Here is a 27,810-nt window from a genome sequence, read left to right on the forward strand (position 1 = left end):
TTTGTGTTTAAAATATAGGTATTTAATATTAATTATATTATACATGCATCTTGGAATTATATTATATGAGCATTTGATTGCGATTAAAACTTTGACAGCAATAATTAAAATTATTTCATGTGTGTGCACCTTACTGCTTGTTCATCAGCTAAAGCTCAAGGTCAGGCTCCCGGGGTGGCCCGGTCCACGTCCTCCGCCTCGTTTTGAGCTCCTCATTGGAAGGACACGGCGACTGATGATCATTGCAGTCTCCAAAGTCACCGGGTCGATGCAAGGTCACTCTTCCGAGTCGCCGCTGTGCTTTCGGCACTTCCTTTGTCCGCACCTTGTCCCGACGTCTCGGGGTGATGCGGTCACACCGATGCCGATGTGTAGGGACTGCGGTCTTTGGATTCTCGCTCGGACATTCCCAAAGCAGTGATTGCACATTAAGAATTATAAGCGTAAAACTTGATGGAATGCTATTAGAATTACAGGCTTGGAAATTATTGGCCTGATGGTCATCCTTCGGAGGCTGTTTTGTGATGGTGCTCAGACCACTGGAATGCATCGACGTACACATTCTTGCTTTTCATGTTTTTTATGACGTCATGTAGCAGGCAGTTTCTGTGAGGTGGCTCTATTCTGTTGTTTCAGTGTCCAGAGAAACCAGATGGTAGTATGAAAGGTTCGTCTTGTACACAGCAGGCTCTGTATGAAGGTTTTCTCCATCGCTGTCCCGCATGGAAACACCATTCTCTGCAGCAGGAACTCTTGTCATGTAAAGTAAATAAGAAGAGGAGGAGGAGGAGGAGAAGGAGGAGGAGGAGGAAGGTGTGAGAAACAATGAAATTGCACCGCCCGGTCCATTACTGCAAAATCATGGATTCAAACTCTGCATTGAACGCCACATTAAAAGGTACAGGAAACGAACATTTCTTGAACCCTGAGCTCCTTGGACTTACAACTCCCCTACCCTGGGCTCCCTGGAAAAAAAACAGCCGTTCGGGTACATGGAGGTTTGAATAGTGGCTGGTAAACCGGTCGCTAGAGTATATGGAGGTTTGAATAATGGCCGGAAAACCAGTCCTCAGGTAGATGGAGGTTTGAATAGTGGCTGGTAAACCGGTCACGCGGGTACATGGAGGTTTGAATAGTGGCTGGTAAACCGGTCGCTAGAGTATATGGAGGTTTGAAAAATGGTCGGTAAACCAGCCCTCGGGTACATGGAGGTTTGAATAGTGGCTGGTAAACCAGCCCTTGGGTACATGGAGGTTTGAATAGTGGCTGGTAAACCGGTCGCTAGAGTATATGGAGGTTTGAAAAATGGCCGGTAAACCAGCCCTCGGGTACATGGAGGTTTGAATAGCGGCTGGTAAACCGGTCGCTAGAGTATATGGAGGTTTGAATAATGGCCGGTAAACCAGCCCTCAGGTCGATGGAGGTTTGAATAATGGCTGGTAAACCGGTCGCTAGAGTTTATGGAGGTTTGAATAATGGCCGGTAAACCAGCCCTCAGGTCGATGGAGGTTTGAATAGCGGCTGGTAAACCGGTCGCTGGAGTATATGGAGGTTTGAATAATGGCCGGTAAACCAGCCCTCAGGTCGATGGAGGTTTGAATAATGGCTGGTAAACCGGTCGCAAGAGTATATGGAGGTTTGAATAATGGCCGGTAAACCAGTCCTCAGGTCGATGGAGGTTTGAATAATGGCCGATAATCCAGTCCTTGGGTAGATGGAGGTTTGAATAATGGCCGGTAAACCAGTCCTTGGGTAGATGGAGGTTTGAATAATGGCCGGTAAACCAGTCGCTAGGGTTAAAAGGGTTAAAGTTGTCTTCAGCTCCTGGAGGTGTTTGTACATGAGACATGAACGGTACATTGATGTACAGTACTTGTAAATCGTCTAATAAACGGAATTTGAACCTGGAATCCCAGAATCATTATCTATTCTATTCGGTCAGATGAAAGCATCAAATGAGCGAATCAATGAAGAAACGAAAACAAGAAAACTTAGACACAAAACTTGGCCCAGTGGTCATTTGTCTCATCACACCCATCTTCTATCCAAATTCTGTGAGATTTTTTTTACTTAACCTAACAACGGTCTCATTTGCCTCTTTTTCATTTGGTCTTTTGGCATGGTCTATTTGGCTAAGACCAGATTTGGTGGCGTTCTGGTTGGTGCGTCCGCTCCGAGTCTGGGAGGTCGGTGGTTCAAACCCCGTCCGAGTCATACGAAAGGCTTTACAAACGGTACGTGCTGCTTTCTTGCTTGACGTTGAGCATGTAAAAGGATAGAACATGGACAAAGAACACTGGGATGGCAATGGCACAACCACACAGGATAACCCTTGCCAAGAAACTGCTTCGACAGCACCACCACCCTGTAAGGAGTATGATACATCAAATCAAACATGATTATGGTGCCAACGCGAAAGCTTAACCTTGTAAAAGGGATTATGACATATTTAATCCGAATGATTGCTTGGGTGACAGCCGGCTTTAATGTCCTTACTAAAATTACAGTATGCTCTACAATGCAGCACCCACTGCTGGCACTATGTTCACCAGAATGGCAGTTTCAGTTGATCATAAGTTCCTAGGGATGCAACAGTTAAGAGATGAGCACACCACCAGCTCTGCCATCCTGCTGCCCCAAAAGGGATAGCAGGTCGTACAGTACAAACACTCATGCTCCCCCAATGGCTCACTGTCCTGTTTACAATGTCTTTGTCAGACGTAAATGTTACAATGTTTGGTGTGTAATTGTGTAAACATATCGGTGTGAACAGCTAATGTCACACCATTGAACGAATGAATCGGTTGGCCATCATTTCCATAGAAGGCCAAGCACTTGAAGCATCTGAGCTACTTGGTCAATCTGTTGTTTATAGTGCAGAAGGTGCAGCCCAGACATTAACCCCACTTTGAGATATCAAGCAGTGTAACCTGGTGCCGATGAACCTGCAAGAACACCAGAGCACTTCTTACCGATAGTTCAGGAAGGGATTTGTGGGCCTGGTGTTGGCTTAGTGGTTAGGGTGGCTGGCTTGGTGGTTAGGGTGGCTGGCTTGGTGGTTAGGGTGGCTGGCTTGGGGTCTTAGGGTCCTGAGTTTGAGCTCCGTTTGGCACTGACTTAACACCAGGTTGGGTTGACTCAGCCTGTCATCCTTCCGAGGTCCGCGGAATGAGTACCAGTGTACTGGTGTAGGGGCACAGCATGAGTGGCACAGCCACGCTTCCAAGGAATGACGGTTAACCGACAGCCAAGCTGGCATACGCAAGAACAGAACGGGCAGGGATTTGTGATCTGTTCAGGGTGTCGGCAACAACTCGCCTACTCTTCTCGAAAGACACCGTGGGGATCTTTAACATCGACCGACGACAAGTGCTGGCAGATGGGTCCTCCAGCTCAACGTCCAACGGAGAAACGGTACACGAAGTGATGATGCCCCACTCAGCGCGTAGAACACCACACCACAGCTTATAGCTGGATCGGGATTCAAACTCAGACGAGACAGCTCAGAGGTGAGTGTGCATACCTCTCGGCTCTCCTGCCAGCCCACACCATTGAATACGAGATAAACAACACATGAACATCACATGAACAATATGAATTTGGTGTCTAATCCACAGGAGAAAAAAAACAAACTGCTCCAACTCTGATGTATTAAAGTCATGAACATGCAGAGTCTGAACATGAAGGTTAACACTCATCAAAAGTGATCATTCTAATTCAGTCCAATTACTATTTGGTCAAATGAGGTCATTTGGGAAAATAAAATAAACAACTTACAATCCAGCAACAGGTTATCTGTACCCCCCCCCCCTACCCCCTCTCCCCAACTCAGGCCAAGGTTAATTGTTAATGTGGACTCTTGAGCGAGAATTATATATCATGGAGTTAATTTTTAAATCCAGATATCATGGCTTATGGTGGAACGAAACACTGAAGATAAAAATGGTTAACTGGTTCACATATTGGTAATAAGATGGCACGGGAACAAACAACTTAATCAAGAGTAGAAAAGGCCAATGGTAAGTGTGGGGGCGATGGCTTTCATCTAGATGAGAACATTTAACCGTCTCATTGCTCTTTATGCCTGGTGTTGGATGGATGGTGGTGCGCTTGGGAAACCTAGGGTCCTGAGTTCAAATCCTGCTTGGCTGTTGAATTAATATCAGGTGGGGTTGACTGTGCCTGTCATCCTTCCGAGGTCGGCAAAACGAGTGCCAGCTTGCTGGTATCATGTGTCGGAGTGGTGACCCGTCCAGGATTGTGCCCAATAGCCAAGGAGACTGCTTCGGCAGCACCAACGCTCTGCGCAGAGTATGGTCCCAATGTATGGATGGAATGCTGGGTCAACTAACCTGCACAGGCCTGAACTCCTACAGCAGGAGGACAGAGGTTTGAACCACACGTCTTACAAGGAAAAGGAGGTGCAGAAAAAGGCACCTCTGCCCTTCTAGTCTGTGCTGCACACCCATCCCAACATGGAAGTACAACGTAGGTCAGGTGACAAATGGCAAGTGACCATCCATGAAGGAGAGAGACAGCAGCTGACAATGTATGAGCAGAGAGGATAAAACCAAAAACCATTATGTGTGTTAAAACCCCCCCCCCCCCCCAAAAAAAAAAAAACGAGAGAGTGATGATGGAGAAGCCATGTGAGGAGGAAATGACATGGAATGGGGACATGTGCATGCACGCACACACACACACACACACACACACACACACACACACACACACACACACACACACACACACACACACACACACACACACACACACACACACACACACACACACCTACTTGCTATCAATCCATTTCTCCTCTTATATCTGCTTCTAGACATTTATATAATTTGATTCATTGTTACTTACTTCTACTAAGTGAGAGGACAAGGTGTTCCACATTCTAACTCCTCTTTTGTGCCTCGTCGTCACAATTATACATTGGACAAACATCAACACTGATCAAAGATCCTCCATAAGTTTTGTTCAGGGTTAAAAGCTCCTCCCTTGATGGACATTTTTGGAAGTTAAAAGCACAGTCATTTTAGAAGAAGGAAAGGAGGGTAAAGGCTGGGGCTCGATTATTATCAATTGTTTTATCATTATTACCTCTGCCACCAAAGGTGAAGGAGGTTATGTTTTCACCCCTTTCTGTTTGTTTGTTTGTGTGCAGGATATCTTCAAAAAGTTTGGGACGGATCCGGATGAAATTTTGTGGACACGTTCGGTGTGTGACAAGGACGAACTGATTCGATTTTAGTGAAGATCCGGATCCGACGACTGGAATTTTAAAAGTGATTCCTCACCCATTGAGAGATGGGGATCAGAAACAATACATAGCACAATATCTCAAAAATGTATTGGGCCAGATCTGTTCTCGTGGATCGGGCATTGCGTGGAGGAGGGATGCGCTCTACCGAGTGCCCCCATAGTTATCCCAGCTATGGTATCTCAGTGCGGTGTGACGTGATGAGTACAGACATCAGGTTTATTCCTATCGACCCACCCATCCTGTGAATGACCTTGTACTGGAATTGGAGAATCCGCGACGTTACTTGAAAAGCAGCAGATGTCCCAGTCCAAAATTTCTGCAACACAACGTGAGACGACATTCATTTTTACATCTCCATTTGCCACCACGCAGGATACGACGGAATACAGCGACATGTAAATAGTTAGCTGGCAGTGTGAATAGGTTATCCTTTTAGTTATCATTTGCTTTATCTTGGGGTTGATTCGGACCTACCGGCCAGCTTTTCGGGGTCTTGGAGATCACTTGGGCTGAGGAGGGGTAACTGGCCTTCTTCATCCGATTCTACTTCCTGGCCCCCATTTCTCCGGAGCAAATCTTGGGATGAATGCTCGAAGAATGTCAGAACCACTTCAGAGCGAGAAAACTGCAAAGGTGCATGTTGAAATTGTGGTTAGGCCTTGCAGCTAGTTACCATGGTAGGAACAACGCACAATGCTAACAGGCAATGGTTGGCGTGTTGTGTGATTGTAATGCATTAAATAGGGTTAAAAACCTCATTATTAATTTAGTTGATAAACTGCTGTCAACGTCAATATTTGGAGGGAACCGAGAGGTACCCTCTTGAAATCGTTCAGATTATTATTACTATTATTATTATTATTATTATTATTATTGTTATTGTTCCATGAAATTTGTGGTGGAATTACAGGTTACATCGTTGATCGGAGGAACTTGAAACTTTGACCAACTACGACATACCACTTGATTTAATGCAGATCCTAAGGATGACGTCATAGGTCAAGTGACATGGCAGCCATATTGGATTTCATTAAAACGTTTAAAATTGCATCTCGTCCAATGCATCTAAAATGTATCTCCTCCATTCTTCGATCCATTGAGTTGAAACTTGGACCACTTGTCATGTGCCACTTGTATTGATGTATATACTCTGGATGATGTCAGAGGTCACGTGACATGGCAGCCATAATGGATTTCATGAAAAACTTCATTTTTCGATCTATTGAGTCCAAACTTTGTATAATCGGGTCGGCCTGCCATTGTCAATGATGTCATCACTCACTCGTCCAATCATCGAGGGGCGTCTCGGTCCCCAGCATCCCTGCCAGCAGTTTTAATTATTATTATTATTATTATTATTATTATTATTATTATTATTATTATTATTACTGGCAGAGTACCCGCCCAGCAATCCTGCATTTTAGATTTCTAAATTATTTCCACATATTTTAGGAATATTTCATCTATCATATTTTAATTATATATTTTATATTTTAGGTATATTTCCACATATTTTAGGTGTTAATTGTTTCTGGTATTTCCTCACATACAAATGACAATACACGACACAACTGTGGGCAGGGGGACTGAGAGCACAGGAACAATTTATGCCTGCTCAGAGAATTATGAACGATGCTGCTGTTGTTGTTGTTCAAGATATGCTCTTGACAGAAATGCTACCACAGTTAACAATGGCAAAAAGCTCCATTGATTTCCTGGTCCAACCAGGACTCCCTGTATACCATAATTTTATCCTGTGTATATATTCATAAGTTTCTGGTACTGGGTTCTTTGCTATTGTGCATGCCAATTTTATTGAAATAAATGCTTTAGATAATTTAGACATGTAAGATATGGCTCCACTGACTTTAAGCACCGAAAATGAAGGATTGCCCTCAAGGAAATAATTAAACATCTAAAATGCAGGATTGCCCTCGAGGAAATAATTTATACATATATAATGCAGGATTGCCCTCGAGGAAATAATTTATACATATAAAATGCAGGATTGCCCTCGAGGAAATAATTTATACATATATAATGCAGGATTGCCCTCGAGGAAATAATTTATACATACAAAATGCAGGATTGCCCTCGAGGAAATAATTTATACATATATAATGCAGGATTGCCCTCGAGGAAATAATTTATACATATAAAATGCAGAATTGCCCTCGAGGAAATAATTTATACATACAAAATGCAGGATTGCCCTCGAGGAAATAATTTATACATATATAATGCAGGATTGCGCTCGAGGAAATAATTTATACATACAAAATGCAGGATTGCACTCAAATAAATAATTAAACATCTAAAATGCAGGATTGCCCTCGAGGAAATAATTAAACATCTAAAATGCAGGATTGCCCTCGAGGAAATAACTTACACATATATAATGCAGGATTGCCCTCAAGGAAATAATATATATATATATATATATATATATATATATATATATATATATATATATATATAATGCAGGATTGCCCTCGAGGAAATAATTTATACATATAAAATGCAGGATTGCCCTCGAGGAAATAATTTATACATTCAAAATGCAGGATTGCCCTCGAGGAAATAATTAAACATCTAAAATGCAGGATTGCCCTCGAGGAAATAACTTACACATATATAATGCAGGATTGCCCTCGAGGAAATAATTTATACATATATAATGCAGGATTGCCCTCGAGGAAATAATTAAACATCTAAAATGCAGGATTGCCCTCGAGGAAATAATTTATACATACAAAATGCAGGATTGCCCTCGAGGAAATAATTTATACATATATAATGCAGGATTGCCCTCGAGGAAATAATTTATACATACAAAATGCAGGATTGCACTCAAATAAATAATTAAACATCTAAAATGCAGGATTGCCCTCGAGGAAATAATTTATACATACAAAATGCAGGATTGCCCTCGAGGAAATAATTAACCATCGAAAATGCAGGATTGCCCTCGAGGAAATAATTTATACATACAAAATGCAGGATTGCCCTCGAGGAAATAATTAAACATCTAAAATGCAGGATTGCCCTCGAGGAAATAACTTACACATATATAATGCAGGATTGCCCTCGAGGAAATAATTTATACATATATAATGCAGGATTGCCCTCGAGGAAATAATTAAACATCTAAAATGCAGGATTGCCCTCGAGGAAATAATTTATACATACAAAATGCAGGATTGCCCTCGAGGAAATAATTTATACATATATAATGCAGGATTGCGCTCGAGGAAATAATTTATACATACAAAATGCAGGATTGCACTCAAATAAATAATTAAACATCTAAAATGCAGGATTGCCCTCGAGGAAATAATTTATACATACAAAATGCAGGATTGCCCTCGAGGAAATAATTAACCATCGAAAATGCAGGATTGCCCTCGAGGAAATAATTTATACATACAAAATTCAGGATTGCCCTCGAGGAAATAATTAAACATCTAAAATGCAGGATTGCCCTCAAGGAAATAATTTATACATATAAAATGCAGGATTGCCCTCGAGGAAATAATTTATACATATATAATGCAGGATTGCCCTTTGAGGAAATAATTTATACATATAAAATGCAGGATTGCCCTCGAGGAAATAATTTATACATATAAAATGCAGGATTGCCCTCGAGGAAATAATTTATACATATAAAATGCAGGATTGCCCTCGAGGAAATAATTAACCATCGAAAATGCAGGATTGCCCTCGAGGAAATAATTTATACATACAAAATGCAGGATTGCCCTCGAGGAAATAATTAAACATCTAAAATGCAGGATTGCCCTCAAGGAAATAATTTATACATATAAAATGCAGGATTGCCCTCGAGGAAATAATTTATACATATAAAATGCAGGATTGCCCTCGAGGAAATAATTAAACATCTAAAATGCAGGATTGCCCTCGAGGAAATAATTTATACATACAAAATGCAGGATTGCCCTCGAGGAAATAATTTATACATATATAATGCAGGATTGCCCTCGAGGAAATAATTTATACATATAAAGTGCAGGATTGCCCTCGAGGAAATAATTTATACATATATAATGCAGGATTGCCCTTTGAGGAAATAATTTATACATATAAAGTGCAGGATTGCCCTCGAGGAAATAATTTATACATATATAATGCAGGATTGCCCTTTAAGGAAATAATTTATACATATAAAATGCAGGATTGCCCTCGAGGAAATAATTAAACATCTAAAATGCAGGATTGCCCTCGAGGAAATAATTTATACATACAAAATGCAGGATTGCCCTCGAGGAAATAATTTATATATATATAATGCAGGATTGCCCTCGAGGAAATAATTTATACATATAAAGTGCAGGATTGCCCTCGAGGAAATAATTTATACATATATAATGCAGGATTGCCCTTTGAGGAAATAATTTATACATATAAAATGCAGGATTGCCCTCTAGGAAATAATTTATACATATAAAATGTAGGATTGCCCTCGAGGAAATAATATTAGAAAAATGTTATTTAAAGAATATAAATGTTATAAAAAAAAGCAAGAATTAGAATGAATAAAGAGAATTGTGCAAAAAAAAAAAAAGAATGAGAAAGAAATGTAAGGGGAACAAAGATGTCGGGTAGAATGCGCACAGATAGATTTCAGCAGTTACTCCCCCGGCTCAAATGCAGCAACATGTAAAAGCTACCAGAGGTCCGTCAGCGGGGAAGCACAGTCCACACAGCATCAGGATATGGTACAAACATAATGAAACAGAAGACCAAGAAGGAACCCAAAGAAGTAAAGAGCAAAGTTGGAGTTATCAGGAGGAACCCGAATAGAACAACTTTATACACAATGGCACAACAAAGTATGGAAAGTGATTCATTGGCATATCTGCAAATATTTCAACATCCCAGTTGCAGAAAGCTCATGGAAACACGAACCAAGGACAATCATTTAAAATAAGGACATCATGCTCACGTACGGCCTGATGATCCCATCGAGCATGAACATGGAAAACAAAGCCTTGCGACCGGACATTGTTCTCAGGAACAAAAAGGAAAAGACAGCATTGCTGATTGAGATATCAGTACCCAGGGATTTTGGCTTATATGATGCAGAAATCAAGAAAATGACCAAATACCAGGACCTCAACCATGAGATCAAGAGATCTTGGAAGATGAAGAGCATCGAAACTTCACCACCAGTGATAATTGGAGCAACAGGAATAATAAAGAACGTCACTGAGATTTATAAAACCATCCCCGGGAATATTACCACAAACGAACTACAATTGGAGGCAGTCCGGGGTTTGGTGCCGATCCTGAAAAGTGTCCTCGGAACAAAACTCTAAGAACAACAGAAGTTGAGCAGTTTGTTCCATGAACTGTGATCCCTTACCGAAGCAAAGATGATACTTTGAGTCCTGGGAGGACTTCGTTCCATCTCCTCAAAAGCCACAAATGGAGAAAACAACCAACGACAAACACACACACACACACACAAACACACATACAGTATAGTACAGTGTGTTCCAAAATGACATGGACAGCTTTAGTTGTTAATATATTTAGTACTGCAAATGATACAACTATACCCTTTGGTTTATATGATACAGAAACTCATAAAGTTTTCTATATTTTCTTGTCTGTTGGTTTAATGTAAAAGAAAATGACAATTCCACTGGAGAAAGCTCAGTGTGTCGAATGGTTCATCAAGACGAGATCCGCCACGCAAGTTCAGCGTGATTTCCGTGCGGGGGTATGGAAGGAATCCAACATCATGGACCAGTATCAGAGAGTGGTACAAGAGGTTTAAGGAGACTGGAAGTTGTCAGAAACAGAAAAGTACCAGGTGACCAAGCACAAGTGCAGCAGACGTTAAACGAGTGCGTGAATCATTTCAACAAAGTCCCAGAAAATCAATTTGACACGCACCCAGAGAGCTGCGACTACCAACCACCAGTGTACACAGGATTTTGCATAAAAGACTGAAGCTTTATGCCTATAAGGTGCAGATTCTGCAGGAACTCAAACCAAATGATGGACCCAAGTGCAAGGTGTTTGCCTGGGAAATGCTAAGTCGTATTGAGGATGACAAAGATTTCCTGGAAAAGGTCATGTTCGCAGATGAAGCTTGCTTTCATGTATCGGGGAAGGTCAACTGGCACAATGTGAGGATCTGGGACTCTGAAAACCCCCCAAGTGGTCATTGAACACATACACGACAGTCCAAAGGTCAATGTGTGGTGTGGTCTTCTTCATGACGGCTTGGTGGGTCCGTTTTTCTTTGTGGAGGACACAGTGACCTCAACAATTTACATGAATATGTTGAAAGGGTCCTTTTGATGTAAAATCCTGTGTACAGTGGTGGTTGGTAGTCCCAGGTCTCTGGATGATGCACATCAGGTTGATTTTCTGGGAATTTGTTGAAATGATTCACACACTCGTTCAACGTCTGCTGCACTCGTGCTTGGTCGAACCATATTCTCTGTTTCTGATTCCTTCCACACCTTGTACAGAAATTACACTGAACTTGCGTATCGGATCTCGTATCGATGAACCATTCGACAAACTGAGCTGTCTCCTGTGGAGTCGCCATTTTCTTTTACATTAAACCACCAGACATGAAAATAAAGTTTTCTTTTTGAGTTTCTGTTTCATATAGCAAAATGGGCATCGTCGTGTCATTTGTGGTACTAAATATATTAACAACTAAAGTTGTCCAGCTCTTTTTGGAACACCCTATCTATGCATTACTAAAACTCTCATATCATATGTATGTATGTATGTATGTATGTATGTATGTATGTATGTATGTATGTTCCTGAAATACAGCCAAAACGGTACAGGATAGCGCAAAAATTTTCGGTGCACCCAACTCATCATTCGCCTGCGGTGTGCAGTATCAAGTTTCGTTAAAATCAGGCAACGAAAAAAATTATTAAAAAAATCAATTCCCGATTCAGTCAAATACTCTTCGGGAGAATTTGATCAATGCAAACAACCTCAGCGGTATAGTTCGCTGGAGCTATGTTTTTCTTCTTTTTTTTGAAGTGATTTTTTTCATCAACCGCTGTCACAACAGGAACCCAACGGGTCCACGGGTCGGCTAGTATATTTTTATAATACTGTATTGGATTGAAATACAGCAATGCAATGACGATGACGTGGTCGATTTTCATTGGTTAATTCGCTGTGCCTCTCCACATTCAGATTTGTCACGTGATAACGGATAAGTGGAATCCCATCCGATCCACTTTTTACTGCCGAACAGTACGATCCGGATCCAGTGACACCAAACTCCATTACATTTTTTAAAAATCATGTTTTCCATGATGTCCTGCTGATCGTATATTGTTTGTGTGGTTAGAACGAGATTTAAAAATTAATTCATGCTCAAAAAGGATGCAGCGTACAATTATCAATATAAAATGTCAGGCGTTAAAATTTCACGAATTAAAGAACCATAAATACAAAATCTTGAGACGGGAGAAGGGGAGGGAAGACGCTGAGGGGTGGGATGGCAAGATGGCAACAAAATTTTTTATCAATACTAGTACGTGCCCGTACGTGCAAAAAAAAAAAAAAATTCAAACCTCGAGCCAGAAACAACCACACAGGCCGTTCCTTCGCTCTCGCGTGGCGTACGTGCAACCCCCCAAAAAACAAACAAAAAAACTTTCAAACAACCACACAGGCCATTCCTTCGCTCTCATAAACGACGACTGGATTGGGGCATTGTGTTTATCTATAAATGCGCATAAGAAATCGAGAAATTATTAGAATACATTAAGTCATCACTATCCGGAAGTGGTGCGTGCCCGTATGGAATGTTCACATGCATTCCACGAATTATCGCTTTCATTGAAGTAACAACTGCTGTGATACTTACACACACACAGTTAATTAAAATCAAGTTTACCTCCCTGTCTTTGCTTGCCATAACATTCGCTGCCATTGACCATTGCCACTCCTACCCCACGGTAACTAAGGCACCGATCCCCATCATAACCGGCATGGCACGTGACGTCATCGTCGCGGCCGGCCGCGCACCGGCCTCCCCAGCCACGCCTACGCAGCAACGTGTCTTGTCATTGGTTTGGTAAATAAATGGCCATAACTTGGGAACCACTTGTCCGATTAATATCAAACTATGAAAAGGCACATCCTCAGGTCCCCAGAAATATACCTAGCAAGTTTCAATTTGATCGGACCAGTGGTTGTCGAGAAACAGCGGTCACAGACACACACACACACACACACACACACACACACACACACACACACACACACACACACACACACACACACACACACACACACACACACACACACACACACACACACATACACACACACACACACACACACACAGATTGCTGGAATTATAGATAGATGGCAATTTTCAAGTGCAATGTAAAAAAAAAACAGAACCAGAAAAACCCCATACTCACCCAATTCCACCCTACACACACACACACACACACACACACACACACACACACACACACACACACACACACACACACACACACACACACACACACACACACACACACACACACACGGTCACAATAGTCCCACAACTCCTTGGGGTCGAGTCGAATAAACTCTATTCCAAGGTAAACATCTACCCGTTTGTAGGTGCCATGAAAGATCAGAACTGACCATGGCTGGAAGTTCCAGAATGATCTGCAGCAAGTTTTCCACAGCATTGACGATTTCCTCCAGGTTTCTTGCTTCCTTTACAGCTACATAGCCTGGTTGGTGGCAAGGTGGAGGGGAGAAGCGTGAGGGGTGCAGGTGAACTTCTCTACCTGTCACGTCGTCAATCGTCATGTACCTGTGAAAACGAACAAACCAACACTGTGATGAGGAGCCTTCGAATGGCGATGCCCGTCGCACACATTCCAAGGACTTAAAAAGCTCCAGCCGTTGAGAATGCCGAACAACACTTTCATGTGCAATGATAGATACATCATCCCACGTTCAGAGTTCACACAAACAATCAGAGTTCATCAAATAATAACAAGCTTTGTGCACTTGTATCATGGCAACCAATGGGATAAACGATAGTGATCTCACAATGGGCTGTTCAAACTTCACAGCAGCCTTCAAATGCCAACGTGAATTTCCAGCCAACTGATTCATTGATATGGATCAGTAATTACATGGGAGGTTGTATGGAAATGGTTCAAGTCCACACAGGGCTCGATTGACGCTGCCAGACGCCCTCTTGGGGGTCGCGGTGTCGTGCATTGTGACGATGACGTCACAATGTTGCTGTCGGTGGGACAACGGATTTTAATCATCTTTATTCCCAAACACAAAACTGCGTCGTCCTTATCGTGCTGCTATAAGGCAAAATACAATGAGTTCATATGGCATGCCGAGTGTGTGTGTGTGTGTGTGTGTGTGTGTGTGTGTGTGTGTGTGTGTGTGTGTGTGTGTGTGTGTGTGTGTGTGTGTGTGTGTGTGTGAGGCATGTTTTCTGTGGAGTTCATCTGGAGCTTTGTGGTGTGGAATGTGATGATACACCGAAATGATCGTCATGATCTCCTGAGTTAATTTAACTAATTAACTACAAAGAATCCGGAAGAATTCCCATGTTTTAAACGCATGCCGTGTTAAGGTGTATAGAGCAGCTTAATATGTCCTTCCACGGCATGGCCTTCTCATGACAAAATAAATAACAAAAATAATGATGACATTGTAACAAATAATATATTAATTAATACCAATAATATTAACAACAACAATAATCGTGGTATCATTTTGGGAATAATAATGATGGACGTATAAACGTGCAGGAAACCGGAAGATCTCAATCATAAATTCCGAAATTGCCCTTTTTATGAGGGACCCAGGCGGCATCTTGTGCAGAATGTAGGAGTCATGGGGATCAAGGTGTTGTATCCACCGGGAACGTTGAGGCCGATGAACCAGAAGCACCCTCAACTCTCTAAACTGGTCCTAAAATTCCTGAAGGAGTGTGGGAAATCTATTTAAATTTCTTTACACTCGATGGGCGAATAAACAATTTCGATCACGTTCAGGTGCGTGGCGTGTATAGAGCCTGCGGGCTCTGAAAGCGCCATTAAAATTCAAAGAGATGAAGAAGAAGAAGAGGAAGATGATGGAAAATTCCCGCCCAAGCCCAAACACATCTTTGTGAAAAGGTAAGTTCACGCTAAGTCCGATAGCAGGCAGGTTTGCTGCAAGGTCATGAAGACCAATGGAAATTTGGTCCGTTGGACCAACGGGCCCACTCGTGGATTAAACGGAGTGGATTCACAATGTGATTTATCGAATTTCTTTATATACAATGTTTCTTGTTACATTTTTTGTGTCAAATTCACCTTCTGAGGGAGTCAGCATGTGCAGAGTAGAGGGTTTTACATTGCAGATGCTGTTTTCGAGGAGTGAGTGGCATTACACTTCTCAGCGGTGACGGTCTGTCGATGACAGACGTAATGACGTCAGCGAATGACCGTTGATGTCATGACGTCATTACGCCTCAGCGGTGACGTCACACGTCGCCATGCAAACGAATGTAAAAATTAGAAAATCACCAAAAATTCCCAAACCTCTCTGGCGCGATCTCACATATACATATATACATATATACATATATATATATATATATATATATATATATATATATATATATATATATATATATATATATATATATATATATCCCGGCAGCCCAGAGGGTTTTGATCATACGCATGAGGTACCAATATCTGAGTACAGGGGGTCTTAGGGAGTAACCTAACTTATGCAGATATGGATTTCTGCCGGGCACCACCCACTACTTGTGGCCCCTGGGGACCCTCAAAGTGGCTCTTAAAATGGGCTCGATCAAACATTGGAGGTACCAGTTAAAACCAGGTTTAAATGAACCATTACATCCCCCAGAGTGTAGAATGGCCGATGCATGAAAAATTGTCCGCTGCATAAGGGTCGCCAGAAGCCCAAAAAGGGTCCAAAAATTTGGGCTCGATCACACATTGGAGGTACCACTTAAAACCAGGTTTAAATGAACAAGTACATCCCCCAGAGTGTAGAATGGCCCATGCAAGAAACTTTGTCCGCTGCATAAGGGTCGCCAGAAGCCCCTTAAGTTGGCCCTTTCAAAGAATTTGAGCTAGATCAAACATTGGAGGTTCCAGATAAAACCTAGTTTAAATGAACTAGGACATAACCCAGAGTGTAGAATGACCCATGTAAGAAACTTTCTCCGCTGCGTTGACCATACCAGAAACCTCTTAAGTTGGCCCTTTTGAAGAACTTGAGCTAGATCAAACATTGGCGGTACCACTTAAAACCAGGTTTAAATGAACAAGTACACTCCACCGAGTATAGAATGCCCCATGCCAGACAAATTGTCCACTGCGTTGGCCCTACCAGACACCCCAAATGTTGGCCTTTCGGGAGACTATGTGGAGGTCAAACGTAAAGGCCCTGAACTGTATTCGAGGTTGGTAAAAATAATGACAAAACCCCTACCTTTTTTATTGTATTCTTTATTGTAATAAAAATCCACATGAAAAAGGTTAACCTTTATGTATGCTAGGGAGCCAGACTAGTACCACAAAAGCCTCGTAGCTTGGTGGGTTAGTCGGTTGACCCACAATCCAGAGGTCCGGGTTCAAATCCCAGCGGTGTCAATCGGGGTTTTTCGCTTTGTAACGTGAAAACTTCGGTGGTGTGTCCTTGGGCAAGGGACTTTACTTCACACTGCCTCTCCCCACCCAGGGATATTGAAAGTATCTCGATGTAATGAATGCTCAGCACCAGCGCTGAAATCGGCAGCAGGGCTGTATGCTCCGTTGAGGGGCTGAGATGGTATTCAGAATGAACAGGTCCTGCCAGGGGTAATGATGATGATGTAAAGCACGCTGAGACGTATGTGTAGTGCGCTATATAAGAAATCACATTATTATTATTACAAAAGGATTTCCTATTGTGGATCTACTTTAAGACAAAGTTAGAAGACTCGGTGAAAAGACAAGAAAATTGGAACTGCTGCATCTTTCTGAGAAGCTCAAAAGGTACAGAACCAGGAATGGGAAGTGGGCACTACCTCGCTACATGTTCTTGTACCTTCATGGCTTGAAGACAAATCAACGGACTCGTACCAGGACAGGAGACATCTGGTTAAGGTACAATTAGACCATGGTTAGATTTCACATTCCGACTCTGCATCTTTAACTTGAGACAAAGTTTTAAAACTCAACTCAAGGCTAAATAAGCTCTTTCATTTGAGCCAAAGTTCACAGACAATACCACCATGAAACACAGGATGCTCATATCTCTGTTTCACTCTCTGAGTCGTCACTCCAAGATAGTTCGGAACTTGAATCATCAACGTCGTCAAACTCGGTGGCAAGATCTGGCTGGTCACTTTCAGGATCCACAGAACTCTCATCCTCCACTTACTCTTCCTCAAAAAAATAATTTGGCACGGCAGGTCCCGAGAACCAGTCAGGAGCATAGTATCCATTCTTGTCTTTCCAACCGTAGTTCAGAGGATCCAAACCTTGTCCTGGATGTGCCGAGTCAGCATTGCCCCATACGATGCTAATGAAGTGCGCCCGTCAAGTCTTATGGTTGAGTGTTCGCGCAAGGTGGAAGAAGTGCGCAGTCAACCTTCTTGACATTGGCCATGTGGTTTTCCTGAAAATAAAAGATAGACTATAAAAGATATGTTTTCATTAAAGTCAGCTGTGACTATTTGTGGAAAGTGTTAACTGGTAGGCCTACTTTATCGATTTAAGGCCTTTTTTGTATCTAGTCAATCTATTGACAAAAAGTTAACAAACATGGCTCCAGTTATACCTGATTCATTTTTCCAGTCATCTGATGCAGTTTTGCATATCTGGCCTCATTGACATCCTTCACGTCACCCTTCATGCCATACAACGAGCAAACAAACTCTTCTGCTTTCCTCTGGTTTGGTTCCTCTTCAGAAGCCAAACTGCTGAAGAACTGGATGAGTGTTCCTTCTGTGTCTTTCTCGAGAACTTCTAGTGGCTTCACTTTACCCTTTCTGGAGAATGCTGTGGTGAAGTCGCAACCGGTAAATGCGTGAAAACCTGGCATGGCTGCTGCTAGTCCATTCTGCTTCGCTTCCAAGACAGTGGCAATGCTGCTGACATCAACATGTCGATGGCCATTCCCCGACCCACAGTCCATGATAATCCGATTGTATGATGTATGACTTGTCAGGTGCCTTCCTAACATTCCAAGCAGAATCACCATAACATCGGTATCGGATGCTCTGATCACAGCATTTCCAGTCGCATTGGAGACATGGAATGCAAGGAGGGTGTCGGCCTCCTCGTGACTGCCCTGGAGATGGGCTGGATGTTGAACGTTCAACTTGGAATCGAGTTCACTGAAGCTGAGACGAGCACAGTTACCTCCATGGGACAAAATCAGCATCTTCTTCCCTAGGATTTGCCCGTAGTGACTTTCTTGCCATTCTTTGAGAAGAAACGTTGCTAGCTGATCGTTGAAGATCCCATTTTGTAACAACTTCTGGCAGCTCTGCTTGGGCGCTTGTTGGGGACCAGTAATGATGAATGGATGATCGTCGGCTCCACGTAATTTTCTCTCACTCTCTTTCAGGGACATGGGGTGATAAGTGTCAAACAATATGTGAACCTCGTTCCCACGGTTGGCGCAAACATAGGCCAGGAGGTTCCTGGCCAGGTTTCCGCATGATGTGATGTTCCCAATGGCAGATAGGAAGGAGTAGATCAAGAGTCCACCGTCGATCAAGGTCACATCGATGGGCGGCAGTGGTCTTTCCGTGAACCCATCCTGTAGTGCCTCCAGCTTCCTCAGCAGCTTGCTCTTGTCTGTCTTGAGCCCTGATCCATCTGGGTGTGTGATAGACAGTGGGTACTCTGTAATTGGGAAAGTCATGACATGTCCAGGATTGAAGGTTGTCCTCTCCGAAATGATTACCAATAAGCGAATGAAAACATCTCGAAGACTCTCAGCTGCCGGTTTTCTCTTCGCAGAGGGACGCTTCTTCTTCGAGTTTCCGTGCGCGAAATTTGACACCTTTCTTCTTTGGATGGGCTTCATGAATCTTTCCTCATCCGTTGCACACTCCTCTTGGAACTTCTCACGAAATTTCCGACCGGCAACGAGGCTCCCTGTCAAATACTCTTGAGTTTTCTGAGCTGCTGCTTTACCTGTAGCGATGTTCAAGAGGCAGGCAGATGTTGATGCCGGTGATGAGAAGGGATCACATGATTCAGTAACAGCATTGAACACCTTCAGTGGGTCACCGTGGCTTTTTGACTTGCAAATGATACAGACCTGATGAGATGCTTCACGACTAACATGGTTGCCATCACTGCCTGGGGTAGGCCTGTCTGTTACCTAAAACAGAATGAAAACATAAGGCCTGAGCAGAGGAAAGATTTCTGATGTGAAGGATGTATGTGTAGGCTACAATATTTCAATGCCTTTTAGGTCTATTACAACTACGCTTGGGTTAGTGGGATCGATTAATTCATACAAGTGAACCAACTTAGTGGCATGCATCTTGGGACATACCTGGAGTGGTACAACATCGAAATTACCATGATCCATTCTTGTCAGATCTGCACATGCCCTCCGAAAGAAATATTAACTATAAAAAAAAATCAAGCATCTCGTACGTTCCAGTAAGAGATAACAGTGGATGACCTGAATCTCATGGCACGCAGGCATAGCGAGTCTTCGCGCCAGCCATGGTACTATAGTCCGTTTCTAGTTCTGACTCACAGGAGACAGCTTGCATTAGCAATGAAAATGGTCGATTCTGACGTTTGAAACGCATTCTGACAGGGTGATGAATTGATCAAGGTATAGGATTGGTCTGTTTCTACCCAACAGTTTGTACGGTGTCCACACCACACCTAAGCACACCTCACCCCACCCTACCCTCCACACACACCCCTACGCCCCCCCCCCCCCCGGATGAAGAACAATGGATGAAGAAAAATACTCACTCAGAAGACCTGTACTCAAGCTACTGTTGCTGTCAGCTGCCCGTGTGTGAGTGACCCAAAAAGCGAAAGTCGTTTCGTGTCCCGGCTGCTCAACGCGGACGCTCCCGCTAGCCTCACACAGGTAGATAAGTGTATGCGTGCTACATGCATGCATATGTCTGGTACGTGACTCGAGGCTACTGGGGAGGGGGGGGGAGTTAGGGCATGAGCGAAGAGGCCGCGGCCGTCCGATGCGCCAAAACAAGAAAAAATTGCAAAATATTTTGGAATTTTGGGCGCCTCATTCATTATTGGGGAGAGGGGTGGCAGGGCCATTATATACCTGGTGAAATACTTTTTCGTTTAAACCTTATGTTTGATCTAGCTCAAATTCTTCGAAAAGGCCAACTTCAGGGGCTTCTGTTGGCACTGATGCAGCAGACAAAGTTTCTTTCATGGGTCATTCTACACTCTGGGTTATGTCCTAGTTCATTTAAACTAGGTTTTATCTGGTACCTCCAATGTTTGATCTCGCTCAAATTCTTCGAAAGGGCCAACTTAAGGGGCTTCTGGCGACCCTTATGCAGCGGAGAAAGTTTCTTGCATGGGCCATTCTACACTCTGGGGGATGTACTTGTTCATTTAAACCTGGTTTTAACTGGTACCTCCAATGTTTGATCTCGCCCATTTTAAGGGCCACTTTGAGGGTCCCCAGGGACCACATGCAGCGGGTGGTGCCCGGCAGAAATCCATATCTGCATATGTCAGGTTACTCCCTAAAACCCCTGTACTCAGATATTGGTACCTCGTTCGTATGATCAAAACCCTCTGGGCTGCCAGTCTAATAGCCCATGCTGTACATTAGACCACAAAGCACCCGCAAAGTGGCGACAATCCGAAAGTGGCCGAAAGTGGAGACAATCCGAAAGTGGCTGAAAGTGGCGACAATCCGTCCAGCAGTTTCGGAGGAAATACGTCCACAAAATATGGCTTAGCGTATGAATATAATAATATCCACAATGTTTGTGAACAAGATGTCTCCACTCATAAATTTATATACAGGAATGTTTAACAACAATAAATCTTCATCTTCTGTTGCTGTTTATATGCAGATTGCAGCACAAGGCTACGGAGTAGCATCATGGGCTGAGGGTGCAACAATGCGCTCTACATGGTTAGGAGAGAAATTTTGAATTTGTTCATGGTGCCGGCGATAGCTCGCCGACTCTTCACTAAGGACACCATGGGATCTTTAACGTCCGTCAACTAGTGCTTGGCAGATGAGACGCCCGTTTACCATCCATCGGAGGGACGGCACACACACACACACACACACACACACACACACACACACACACACGCACACACGCACACACGCACACACGCACACACGCACACACGCACACACGCACACACGCACACACGCACACACGCACACACGCACACACGCACACACGCACACACACGCACACACACACACACATTGATGACTCCCCATGCCTGTGAACCACAAGGATGACAGTTTATCGGCGGGTCGGGATTCAAACCCAGGATAGACAGCTTAGAAGTGGGTGTGCATACCTCCAGGTGCCACCCTGTCAGCCCGTAAGAATACATAATAAATACTGACAATAACAGGAACAACACACATTTATATGCCACAACAGCACAGCTCCTGACCGGTCCTTACAAGACATAAACCCTTGCTACCTCTGCAAGCGTGGTTTGCAACGACGGAATGAAGGCACAAAGGTCGATACATGTAAAAGAACTGAACAAGGAACAGATAACAAGAGAGATTAAACAAGAAGGATTGGGGGTGGTGGGTGGGGGGTGGTTATTATCACTTGTCGTGTATCATGCTTGTTTGTAATAAGCATTGTTTGTTGGCAATAATCGATGTTTCTGTTCAGCTCATACATATAGGGGCAAATCACATAGTTTTGTGCATTTTATAGTAAATAATCAGTGGCACTCAGATGTAGTAATTGGACATCTATCATTTAGTTTGAGGACTTATGTGCCGAATAGGGTTAATGATGTACACATTACATTTTCTGAATTGCACATGATAGGCTGGTAAGGTCATGCAACAATGGATGTTGTGATTTGGCAATAAAGGCACCTAGCATGATAAGTATCGTATCGTGACAATGGAGTAATGTTACACCATTAATAATATATTGTAGTCCGGTACTTTTGATGTACCGGACTCTTTTCAAAGCGTTGGTGCTTCCAAAGCAGTTTCTTAGCAAGGGATGTACTGGGTAGTTTGCCATTACCTTCCCAGCATTGTTTGTCTGTTTTCTATCCTCTTAAATGCGGAGTGTAAAGCAAGGAAGCAGCACGTACCATTTTTAGCTCTTAGCTCACCTGGAACTTGCTCCAGAGAGCTTATACGATGGAGCAGTGTCCGTAGGTGAGTCACTCGGTCAGTCAGTCAGTTAGTCTGTCAATACTTCAGTCATTATCGCTTGAACCAAACACGATTTTGATTAAATTTGGCCTCAAACTTCGTATCCGATGCCTAACAAAGGTGTATTGATGGCATCAAAATCTGCGCTCATTAGTGGAGTCGAAGGAGGGGTTTTTGACCCCCAAAATAGGTATTTGTTGTCTCCTCCACTACACACGATTTCGATGAAACTTGACCACGACATTCATTGCCTGTAATGGATCAAAGTGTATCAACCACAACAAAATCTACATTCATGGAAGGGGGTCTATGGGAGGGTTTGACCCCCCAATATAGGTTTCTCTGAACTACACACACAATTAAAAATGAAACTTGACCACAACCTTCATCACCCATGATGTACCCAAGTTTGTTCACGGCTTCAAAAAATTCAGGGTCTAAGGAGGTCTGCGGTGGGTTTGAGTGATCCATATGAGCATCAGGACAGGCGATCCTATGTTTTAATCAAGTCTTTGGCATGATTCGGCAAGGATTTGAACCACCGACCTCCGAGACTCGCAGTGGATGCTCTAACTATTTCGATATATAACTAGAGAGTTCATAGAATACCTTACTCCATGCAGTCTTGAGAAAAAGGAAATGGAAAGGGTTTTTTTTAACTCTTGCTTTTTGTGTCCGAGCATGATCTATATTCCCTATGAGCCACCCTTTGGTCTGGATCTCGATATTCCCCAATGCCAAGAGTGCGTGGCATATTTAATTGGTTGAGAGGACATAAAGTGGCATAATATTTTGTCCAAGTCCTGCTAAATTGGAGGTGTTTGGAAGTGTCAAGAAGGTGATTTGTGTTCTACAGTGTTCAAGTATATAATTCAGTTAAAAAAAAAAAAAACATTCGGACGTTTACCGCCGTTGATGCGGCGTCTCTTACACCACCTTATCTAACATGTTAAATTAGTTTTTCGTGCCTGTTGTTTGTGTCCTTTATAACTTCATGAAAACAGTAAGTTTCCTGTTTGGAATGATTTTCAATTTTGTTTGACTGCCAGACAAACAGACAGATAATATAACAAGCTCGAATGAGCTAAGATCCTCGTCTTCTTAATGATGACGCCATAAAAACGAATATGACGTCATTGTGACGTATCAGGTTTGCGATTAATTATCTGTGCTAATTCCCAGCTTGATTACCGCAAACAAAATTCAAACAGCTTGCCTAGTTTCGGAGATAATGGTATAGGCGATTTCCATTAGCGGCGATATTATGACGTCAACTTTTTTTTCTCGGAAGAATTTCCAAAATCAGAGATGGTTACTGCCTGCGCGTGGGCTTTCTGCATATACATGGCAAGTTTCATGAAGATCCGATGAAAACTCTGGGTTGTGAAACAAAAAGTCAAAAAATAGGAATGATGTCATAAAAATTGATATGACGTCATAGTGATGTATCATATGTGTGGTAATTTATCTCTGCTAATGCCCTGTTAGATTCCCGCAAACAAAATTCAAAAAGCTTGCCCAGTTTCGGAGATAATTTTTAGGTGATTTCCATTAGCGGAGATATTTTGACGTCATAACTTTTTTTTCTAGGAGGAATTTTCAAAATCGGAGATGGTTACTGTCTGCACAGGGTATTTTTACATATATACGCCAAGTTTCAGGAAGTTTCGATGAAAACTGTAGGCTGTGAAACTAAAAAGTCCACAAGAATAACACGAGTAAGACTTAGAGATCCTCCACGAGGATCTAAAAATATTATCTCACTCGTGTCTGCGCATGCACACTCGGGACGAGATTCCATACAATTTGCCAAATTCAGAGCCAAAGTACTGCGAAACTGCAGAAAATCCGAATCATGTTCTACAGTGTTCATAATGTAACATTCAAATGAAATTGACTTGTTCCTCGATCATCTCATCGACTGATGTCTGTAGACAGGCAAAGTGAACCAATTGCTTCCCCCTGCTTTTTGCTTCACACACCGGGTAAATATAGTTACACTTATGGGACAGGGATCAGTCGTTCATTAAAATTTGAGGCCGAAGCACCATTTGTGTTCATTTAGTTTACAGGACTTTTTGACATGCATTGAGGACACGTTTTAGGGACAAATGTTTGGCGTATGGTTCACATGAGAGACAGGCCTTGTCATTTGTACACAAGAGAGGTTAAGGATGTCCTGTCATATGTCACTCGTGTTTTGCAGGGCTCGAGGGAGGCATTGCAGCAGTCTCCCACATGCACGCTTGCCTTCCCAACCCCCTCGGGCACACCATGGGGGAAAAGAGGAAAAAGGGCCAGCCATCAGACCTCCCACCAGCGAGGAGTGCTCTGCACAGCATGGGTGCCTCTGATCGGCGGTGAGCAAGCCAGCATGCCATTAGACCCTGCTGCTTGACAGCCACGACGCCTACTGGTTCAGATCGGCACTGACGATTGACCAACACTGTCCTTATGCATGGGCGAAATATGCCATTGCCATTAGCAGGCACTGACGGAAATGCTTTGAGGGCAGCAGAAGGGGGTTGAGTCTTTAAAGATTGGGGCTCTTGTCTAAGCTTTCTGGTCTGTAGCTGTTTCTCTTGCCAGCTATGTCTGATTTTGGCTACTCCCTGAGGAGAGGTATGCCACGTTCACAGCCACTGGAGAGTACTTTGCCACTCACTCCAGCAGGCTGTCATTATGGTACGAACTACTAGCCCCTAATCATCTCGCCCCATTCTGTTTGTATGATTATGTGTGTGGGCTCATAGTCGGGATTTAGTTTCTTCATTATTTGTTGAGATATCCCGATTATTAATCGTGTCTTCGTCTGGGAATCTGTCTCTTATTCATTCTATCTTATGCCCATTAATTTATTTGTAGTTCTTAAACCTGCGTGCTTGTCTGGTTCCTGCGATCTTTCCCGTGTTGACCGATTCAGTTTATTGGAGACCGCTTGGAGGGAAATAAATAAATTATGGTGATCCCTCTGTTTGGCTAATCGTGAGTGTTTCGATGAGAGGAGCAGCATTGCAGCTCCCATTTGGGAGGTGCACTGTCTAAATTTGGCTTTAAGCTGGCTATCAAAGAGATATTAGTTCATGGCTTTTACTTCCCGCCTTTAATCGCTTGCTGTTTTGGGTGGGGCCAGTACAAGCTACAATATATGCTGGCAGGATAGCCTAAAGGTATACACACTCAAGTCTTCCGTCTCTATCCATAAATAAACACTCTATTACCACCCTCTAAATTTCACTGCAAAACTGCTACTTATTGAACCCACCTGGGACCAAAGCACTGGCAGCAAGGGCGCTCCGTTCCACAGCACCTGGAAAGGCCTGCAGTAGGCCTCGGCAAAGCGTTGCCAAGTCTAGAAGGCTCCGGCGTAGTGACACCTCATTCCGATCAGACCAGGTGGCACAGAGTACAAACTCAGCACCACCTCGTCCACAACAGGTCCTTCGTCGAGCAGCAGCAAGTGATTGGCTAAGCGATTTCCGCAGGGATGGACGCAATGCATCATCACAGGCCAGGCAACAATGGCGGGCAGCAGCAACACGACAGGAATGCACAAACATGTTGAGCAACGATGTCCCTTGGAAAAGAGCTGAAGCCATGATGCAGGAGATCGAAGAGTGGGATTTTGAAGACTTTACGTCAAAGCAGATGAGGAATCTGGGATTGTTGGACCTGTTGGCAGAATTGACAGATGGAAGGATGAAGGAAACGATGGATCGTGATTAAAATGACATTGATAAGGCAAAAATAAGAAATATGTAACTTTGTTAGAAATAGACAAGTGGAAGGTGATTGAGACATGATTGAAAAAACCAATGGAATCTGGAGAGAAAGTGGGTGAAAGACAATGAATGATGACATCACAACTAAACAGACAGCGAGGGTTACAAAACCATCGAGAGCAAAGGAATAGGACCAAACAGACGGATGGATACACGTAAGGGAAGATGAGAGATTTTGAGGGATTTGATTTGAAGCATAGAATTTATTTTTCTGCTTGTGGCTGCTTGGCTGCACAATTATCTGGGGGTGCAGCTGAGTCACTGATGCAGTGCCACTTTTACCAGTAAGCTGGTATTCATTTTGCCAATGTGAGAAGGATGACAGGTTGAGTTTACCTGCCTAGTGTTAAATCAACAGAAAAAAACAGGGGCTTGAACTCAAGACCCTAAGATGTTAAGTCAGGTAACCGTTAAGCCAACATCAGGCACAAAGCAAAGAATGAGGACATGGTACTGGATGCGCAGGATGTGTGGTGTACAAGATGGATGTTTTGTTTGAAAGGGAAGATTTTCATTGGACAAGCGATGAGTTTTGAGGGTTCTTGAAGAGATTTGATGGATACGACGGTAGAACGGTGAGTCGAGGGGTTCACAAGCATGTATGGCAGAATAAATGTGAAGACCGTTCCTGAACACACCCAACAGTTCCTCAACGGGCTTTATCTCTCCAGAAGTTCAACTTGTCCATGACGTCATACTGTGACTGCCTGGCCGAGGGGTGAGGCTTTTGGAGCAAATGCGATGGGTCTGGGGTAAAGAGAGCCACGCAAACTCTACTTAGGACGTCCGCCCGATGGTCACCAAAACCTTATGACATCCTCATCTCGTCCTTCCACAATCACACCAAACAGTTATTAAAAGGTTAAGAACCATAAATCCACAACCACACCACCACTACTCATGCCACTCAATGGTAGTCGTATCTGAGTGTGAAGCTGGAGAACGTTAACTCGTCAAAAGCTTACCGTAACATCTTCAAACATCGCAGACAAAGACCTTTTGAACTGTTTCAAGGGTTAACTCGCTGTCCTCTGAGTTTGGACACGATGCGACCATTTCAATGTTCTCAAGACTTCCGTCTCTTCCACGTCAGGTTTCGCAATGACCCCACACCCTTCCCCTGTGCTCCTCCTACCTCTTTTAATCCCCCCACACTCCTCCCTTCGCCACTTCCTCTCCATTCTGTAGTCGTTCCTGTATCCTCTTCCCTCCCCTCACTTGTTTGTCAATCATTCTCTTTGTCCATGGATGATTAATCGGTGAAGTGCCCTTCGTCTGCAGTTAGAGTGCAATTATGGTGAAGAGTAAGGTTTTTCGGTTAAAACACAATAAGTTTGGGTGGAGAGGGGGTTGGCATGG

At 43.2% G+C, this 27,810-nt stretch overlaps 2 protein-coding genes across 4 annotated transcripts; both read right to left on the bottom strand.

The window, feature by feature from the left end:
- PXDC1 (PX domain containing 1) lies at positions 1-27,580 on the bottom strand. Of its 3 annotated transcripts, XM_085856914.1 has the most exons (7): positions 27,417-27,580; positions 27,090-27,198; positions 25,935-26,341; positions 13,928-14,019; positions 5,747-5,897; positions 5,507-5,588; positions 1-752 (listed from the first exon to the last, which is right to left on the bottom strand). In XM_085856914.1, the coding sequence occupies exons 3-7, from the start codon at positions 26,266-26,268 to the stop codon at positions 620-622; spliced, it is 792 nt and encodes a 263-aa protein (XP_085713040.1). In that variant the 5' UTR covers positions 26,269-26,341; positions 27,090-27,198; positions 27,417-27,580; the 3' UTR covers positions 1-619. The 3 variants fall into 3 exon arrangements, with proteins under 3 accessions (XP_085713040.1, XP_085713039.1, XP_085713041.1); XM_085856913.1 differs by lacking the exon at positions 27,090-27,198 and having other exon boundaries at positions 27,417-27,572; XM_085856915.1 differs by lacking the exons at positions 1-752; positions 27,090-27,198 and adding an exon at positions 2,289-3,535 and having other exon boundaries at positions 27,417-27,573.
- LOC147011522 (uncharacterized) lies at positions 17,425-20,196 on the bottom strand. Its single transcript, XM_085856912.1, has 2 exons — positions 18,104-20,196; positions 17,425-17,941 (listed from the first exon to the last, which is right to left on the bottom strand). Exons 1-2 carry the CDS (start codon positions 19,358-19,360, stop codon positions 17,870-17,872), a joined length of 1,329 nt encoding a protein of 442 aa, XP_085713038.1. The 5' UTR covers positions 19,361-20,196; the 3' UTR covers positions 17,425-17,869.
- Positions 27,581-27,810: the final 230 nt, after the last annotated feature.

The sequence above is a fragment of the Eptatretus burgeri genome, chromosome 15 (assembly GCF_056783735.1).
Source record: "Eptatretus burgeri isolate ZD-2024b chromosome 15, Ebu_testis_v1, whole genome shotgun sequence".
Taxonomy (NCBI): Eukaryota; Metazoa; Chordata; class Myxini; order Myxiniformes; family Myxinidae; genus Eptatretus; species Eptatretus burgeri.

What these genes read in the sequence shown, in the direction of transcription:
- PXDC1 (XM_085856913.1), bottom strand. An exon ending in TTCTGGAACTTCCAGCCATG is followed by an intron (nt 5,898 to 13,927) that starts GTCAGTTCTGAT and finishes GCACCTTTGCAG; the next exon opens with TTTTCTCGCTCTGAAGTGGT. An exon ending in CAAGGTCATTCACAGGATGG is followed by an intron (nt 753 to 5,506) that starts GTGGGTCGATAG and finishes TTACATGACAAG; the next exon opens with AGTTCCTGCTGCAGAGAATG.
- LOC147011522 (XM_085856912.1), bottom strand. Translation starts at nt 19,360, where the DNA reads ATGAAGCCCATCCAAAGAAGAAAGGTGTCAAATTTCGCGCACGGAAAC. An exon ending in TGACTGGAAAAATGAATCAG is followed by an intron (nt 17,942 to 18,103) that starts GTATAACTGGAG and finishes TTTTATTTTCAG; the next exon opens with GAAAACCACATGGCCAATGT.